At 42.2% G+C, this 6604-nt stretch overlaps 1 protein-coding gene across 1 annotated transcript in view; it reads left to right on the forward strand.

Moving 5' to 3' along the window:
• CPB2 (carboxypeptidase B2 (plasma)) overlaps window positions 1–6604 on the forward strand; it is an 18500-nt gene that overhangs the window by 657 nt on the left and 11239 nt on the right. Inside the window, exons 2-4 of the mRNA XM_009322849.1 lie at window positions 3492–3567; window positions 6232–6356; window positions 6448–6556. Of these exons, the coding sequence (XP_009321124.1) occupies window positions 3492–3567; window positions 6232–6356; window positions 6448–6556 (310 nt within the window). The remainder of the gene's footprint in view (window positions 1–3491; window positions 3568–6231; window positions 6357–6447; window positions 6557–6604) is intronic.

A 6604-nucleotide genomic window follows, 5' to 3' on the forward strand; every position in this document is an offset into this window, starting at 1 on the left:
TTAAAACATGAGAACATATGTCAGAGATGAAGACAGCCAAAGTGCATTTATTTTCTACATGTACAGCTGTTTTAAAAACCTGAAATGTTTTAATAGGTAGACCTAAAAGGATAAGCCCCTCATGTGGTGACATTAAGCAAGATGAACAAGCTATAGGAATCACGATTAAACACAGCCTGCTCCCAGGACTGAAATACCTACACAAATAATAGTGAATTATGTCTCACAGCCTTCTGTGACTCCACACCACAAGCCAGTGGGCAGACCTGTGAGAGGTGAACACTTCTTGAGTTCATGCCTTAAAAAGAGAATCTTTCGTCTCCATTTGTGTTGCAATCATATTTTGTTGTGGATCGCTATGGAGGCATGAGGGTTAAAGTATGGGGACAGTTAAACATGGTTTTAGGTGAATTCAGTGGAGCAATATTGCTCTGTGCTACTCGAAGGTTCATTTATTTCATGTTTAAATAAAACACTGAATATCTGACCCTTACAGAAGCATATGGCATTTCCCACTGGAAAGCATGAGTCTAACCCTCCCAGCCCCAGTTATGAAAATGGCTAAAATAATGAGATTTTAAAGGTGATATATTATATCTGACTTTTTACTTTTATTTGAGTGCTAGCGTTGGAGGATTTAGTCATGTATTAAAGCTTCCCTTTGCAAGGTTATAGTGTGATTACTGCATCTGGACTTCTAAGAAAAATACCGAACATTGTGAGACTTGTGAAAGAGCTGATAACCCTGGAAAGACACCTAACTCACTTGTAGGGAAGTGCAGCCTCCAAGGCTGGAGGCTGTTTGAGAGCCAGAAAGGTGGGAGAAAGGAGAGCCCACAGGCAGACATCTGTGCTCCAGGCAGACAAACAGGTTACATGGTCCAGGAGAACAGGAGAAGATGCTGGCAGCACTCCTCTAGTGACACTACCTGCTAGAGCCAGGGTAAGACATTCAGCTGGAGACAAGTCGGGAGGCCTCTCTTCTGGAGATGTTAGTCAGAAAGAACATGCGAGGTTTAAATGAAGCCAGGCTATGACGACAGAGAGACACAGCCATGCTGATGCCTTGTTTTTGTGGGACTGTGTGATATGTGATGCTGACGGCCTTCCTAGTGACTGAGAAATGCAATGGAGAGGAGGGATGAAGAGACTGAGATGCCTGCAGAGAGCTGGCACTGATTTATGTCTATCTGTGAGATGGTGGCCAGGGCCCCTGGATGGGTTTCATCTGACTATATGGGATTTCTACACAGTTCTGCATAGGAATAAGTCCCCTTCACCTCCCTGTACAGCTAGTGGAGAAAAATATGTGTATTTAGGTTATAATTCATTCCAGTTTAGCACACACATCTAAATTAGCTCAGGTTAACCAGACCCTTAAAGTGCCTGTTTCTTTATTAAGAGAGTGACTAGCTCAGATGAAGATATCAAAACCATCTGAAATGAACTGTAATGCATCCCACTCACTCTGTCATAGCTACATAAGACCTGAGCATTGTAGTGTGGGGATGGCAGCTGGACTTCTACCTACCCAGAAGTAAAAGGAAGTGGAAAAACAGATGCGGAACAGTGACAGAGTCCAGTGGGACCCTGGCAGAAAGTTGGAGGAGGGGAACGAGAGGGATCCTCTTAAGGACAAACTCAAAGAGCAACCAGAGAAGCAGGGCATAAGGACAGAGAGTGAAAGAGGTGTCTTCAAGATGAACATGTCCAGCTGTACCAGGGCAGCAGGCAGGGCAAGGAAGGTGGAGGTGAAGGGATGTTTCTAAGATTAGTATAAAGGCAATAATTAGAGCTTTTGTCTGGGTGTTTTCTAACAGGAGTGGGGCAGAAGACAGATGAAAGAGGGTATAATGCCAAATCGAAGCAGAGGAACCGAGAAGCCCAATGACTACAATTTCAGCTGTTAATACTCCCCATGTTAAACATGACTACAAGAGCAAGGGCAGAACTTTGATCAGCTTGTTCAGTGTATTCAGGTCCTACCAACGACAGCTATAGAGGAATCGCTGCTAGCTACCACCTGTCCAGTACTTACCACACTCAGCTGAAATATTTGTGCGACAAATGGTGGGGTACAGGTACATACCAGCTTCCTCATTATGGTACTCTCAGGCTGTGGGAATCGTAGGACAAAACCAGGTGCAGCAGCCCTTTTCTGGTCTCCCCTGTGAAAAGACTTCCCCAGATACGAGAAGACAAATTCACTTTTAAAGTAGCCCCAAACACACGCTTTGGAGTGCACTTGCCTAAAGAAATAGGCAAACTGCCAACCCTGCCTATCCCTGATTGCTTTTTGATGCTCTGTCAAATGATGGTGGAGGCAAAAATAGGGCTGGCGTATTGTTGGTTCTGCATGAGAAACAACAGTGATTGCTTGGACCCTGGCTAAAAGTAGAAAAGATGAATCACCTGGTTGCCAAATGCTGTCAGGTCTCTGCTCGAAATCAGTCACAACAAGAAGTTGTGACAATCATGTTATGCAGCTTGAAAACACTAGTTTTGAGAGCCTTGCCTGTTTTTTTTTCAGAACAGTCTTTGCAGATAGGGCTGGCAGGGACTTCCACAGTGCCTGGTTTATGCACTGCCACCAACTCCACACAATTAGAGGGCTGAGAGCCACCCCAGCCCAGAAAATGGAAATAGGGGTCTGACATTCCCCCGAGTCTCCTCCTTCTACACACACAGGTTATTTTAATTATCTATCCAATGCAATTTTGAACTACATGGCTTGCAGGGCACTGAAGATCAGGGCTGGATTTACAATGCAAACTGGTATTTTTTCTTTCCAGAAAGTGAATTTCACTTCTGTCACAGATGGTGGGGTCAGGCATGGAGTAGCTGGGAAGCGCCATCTCATGTACAGCGTGTCCGGACCATGGGTTTCAAGTAGAAGGGGAATATAAGTTACCAGGCAAAGAGAGGGAAGACAGTTCTATAGACCAACTGAAACCATACCTGGCAGAGGGACAAAAATGAGGAGATCAGAAAAACTGGACTGGAGTAGGAATGACAATGGTAGTAGCCCCTGCACATCTACAAAACATCATGTTTGGCTTTTGCCAAACTGGGATACCTTTTGCCAGACTGGGAGGGCTCAAGTCTCTGCTGAACAGTGACTGAGACCAAGAAACTCAGGGGAGAACGGGAGAGTTGCCTTCCTGGTCTAGGCTAGTTTTGTATTGGTGCTGCTGCACTCCGGATTAGCTGGGGCTGGTTATTGTTGTGCTGGTGCCAGCTCCCAGGAGCGATCTCAGAGTCCAGCAGTAGACATTGGCTAAAAAAGCCCTGCAACACCTCTTTCATGGATTTTACTGATTGGCAGAAGCAGAGGCTGGAACGGGGCTCAGCATCTTCACTATTGAATCTTCTTCAAGTTCATGGCAGCCAAGCCAGGGAAGACGAGAAAGGCCAAGCCTGCTTCTCTACTTTTGCGTGACCTAGAGTAGTTCCAAGTACCTGTGCTTTACCTAAATACCCTTGTTTTTCAGAGACGGAGTTTTGTGGGCTCTCCCACAAACAGACAAACAGGTTGAAGCCCTTCAGGATTTACTGAACACCACTGAGGTAAACAGATCCCTCTGTCTCTCTAGGCCAAATTCTTCCCCAAAGTGCACTAATACTGTCCCACACCACCACCCGAGAAGGATTTAGCCCACTTTCATTCATTTGTCCTAATACAGCAGCTCAGAAAATGCTTGGTTTTCATTGCTCCGCTACATTCTGGTTTACATGAGGGGACTCCTCCTTCATAATGTTATAGTAGTGCATTATATCAGACCTCAGATGTCTGCAATTGATTTTGTGTATTAAGACACTGCAAAATTGGCAAAGCACCAACACACAATAAGTAGAAATACATTTGCTAGGGAACATCAGCACTTTAGATCAATGCAATCTTGACCTATATGACTTGCACAGCTTTGAAGATCAGGGCTGGATTTTTGTGGTATTTTTCTTAAAGCGGCATTTAGAAGATAAAAATCTCTTAAGCAATACTTTTTTTTATTACTTCTATCTTTCATTAAAGAACAGAGTATTTAATTAAAATGAGGCATCTCTTCCTCTTCAAAAGCATTTGCCCAATCACACCCTCCCGGTTCAAAGCCAACACTGCAACAAGGGTGTAACCATTCCCTCGACCAACATACTTTACAGGATGATGGCGGATGTGTCTCAGATGACTGAGAGCTTTTAATGGTGCCTATGCCCAGTCCTTCTCTGTCTTGGCTCCTATTCATTTTATGCCCATCCCAAAATCCTATTAGTCTTCTGCTGTCCCTACTAGCATCTTCTGATCCTTCCCTTCAGTTCTTACAAACCTTGATAACCTTCCTTCCACTTTTCTACCTCCACAAGTCAACTCACATATCCATCTCCTTTGCTGTACCAAAATAAATCTCCCCTCCTCCATCTTTTCCTCACCACTGTCACTCTTCACTTTCTTGTACACAGGAGCCTCAAGAAGTCATGAAGAACAACTGCAGTACATTCAGTGCAGAGAGAGCGTGCGGTGGTTTCTACTAAGTCACTTATGTGAATATGCAAACTGAACATTTTTCAAGGGTTATAAATTGGCCATTTTTTTTCCGTGGCTATAAATTGCTCAAGTTATAAGAAGAAAAGGGAAAGGGAATGGGAGAGGGAAAGGGAAAGGGAAAGGGAAAGGGAAGACACAAACAGTACCTCGCAATAAATTTTAATGGTTAAAATCTAGCAAAAAAGCAGCAATTGAAAATTAGCATCTTACAAGAAGAATTATCAGGCTAATTATAGGTGCTACTGCTGCAAAAGTTGGAAAGCAAAAACCTAAAACAAAGGAAATGCTTTGTTCCTACAGCACACGCATTGCATGTAGCATCCATCAGAAGACCCAGACGCAGGAACACCTACAACAGTCTTTCGTAGCTGCCCCTGGGGCAGTATTGACCATTGCTGATGATGTGTAGAGAGATCAATAATCATATGCATTATCAAAGTTTCCCATTTACCCCCATTCATTGCTCCTCTGCCACCTCAGCTGTGTCAATCCAGAGTTCTTTAGTTTTCCTTACTCTCAATTCAAAGAATGCCTACACCAAAGAGAAACTGAATCTGAACTGGTGCACATCAGTGCAGACAGCAGGCTAGCCAGGGCAACAGGGAAATCGGTGCTGGGGAGCTAAGCATCCAGCTTGCTTCTTGGATGGGTTTTCCAAACAATGCTGAGCCATGTGATGCTGTCACTACCCTGCCAATAATGTCTGAGATGGCTACACTGAGACTAGCTCAGCCATTTGTATAGCACATTGCAGTAATATACCCAGTGGCCAAACGTTTTACCATTTATTGTCCCAAAGTCTTGATTAAAAGCACAGATGAGTTTTCTGTATGATTTTGCAGACATATTCGCTCTGAGAAATGAGTGAGTAAACAGCTGACAGCTGATACATGCCTGGAAACGTGGCACCCTAAGTTGAATGTAATATTCCTGGTGCAACTACACCAGAAAGGAAAAAAATAAACCCTATTGTCTGGCAACTCCATGCTGTATGTCTTCAAGAATGCATCCAAGAATTATGTTGACCTTTTTCACATTGTAAATTCATGCCTAATTTTCTGCTTACTGTCACCCCTAGATCTTTTGGTATTATTGGTTCTAAAGTTTCAGTCTTTTATTGAATATGTTGGTTTCTGTTCTTACTATTGTAAAAGATTTAATTTTACCAAGAAGAATCTCATTTTCTTATTTTCCTCCCATTTCTAATCTCTGTATTGCTGCTTCAACTTGACTTATATTTAAACCCCTTCTGGCATTTATCTCCTCCCTGATCAAAGTCATCAGCGAATACAATAACTACAAAGACTGGTCTGATCTTCATTAATTCTCCAAATACCCTCAGGGAAAATAACTCTCAGCAGACTTGAAAGCATATAACATAACAACCAGCTAAACATATCTATTATACTAGAAATTCTACCTCAGAAAATGTTATGTTCCTGTCTTTGTTCTTGATTTATGAATTTATGTGCAGAAGTCATTATAAACACTTCTTAAATACACACGTTTCATTTCCAGCAGTAGCAGAATGTTATAACACAACACAGGGAACATTAAACTGCTTGTTACAAGTGGTCTCTTAAATTGAAAACATATGCTTTGATTATTTTCAAAATACTTATTAAATGTTAATAAGAGCATTTTTTCTTTCCTCGGTAAAAAAAAAAAAAATGTTTTCGGAAACTTTGCAGGTCATTCTCTGGCAACCTGTTGTGGTTGAAAACATCAAGAAGGACAGAGAAGTCCATTTCTATGTCAGAGCATCCAGCATAAATAGCATAAAAGCTCAGTTAAGGCAACTGACCATCCAACACAAGTATGTATTTTTTATTTGTTGTCATGAATGTTTCTGTAAAGTTGTTTGTCATTTATTTAACAGGAGGTTGTGCTCTTTCTTTGTTATTCAGAGTCTCAATGGAAAATGTTCAAGGACTTATTGAAAAACAGACTGTCAATGACACAGTCAACCCACGCAGTTCTTCATCGTATTATGAAAACTACCATTCAATGAAAGAAGTAAGATATTTTTGTTGCAATCCTCTGTAGAGTCAAGGGGTGAAATTT

Source organism: Pygoscelis adeliae, unplaced genomic scaffold (assembly GCF_000699105.1).
Source record: "Pygoscelis adeliae isolate BGI_AS28 unplaced genomic scaffold, ASM69910v1 Scaffold74, whole genome shotgun sequence".
Classification (NCBI taxonomy): domain Eukaryota; kingdom Metazoa; phylum Chordata; class Aves; order Sphenisciformes; family Spheniscidae; genus Pygoscelis; species Pygoscelis adeliae.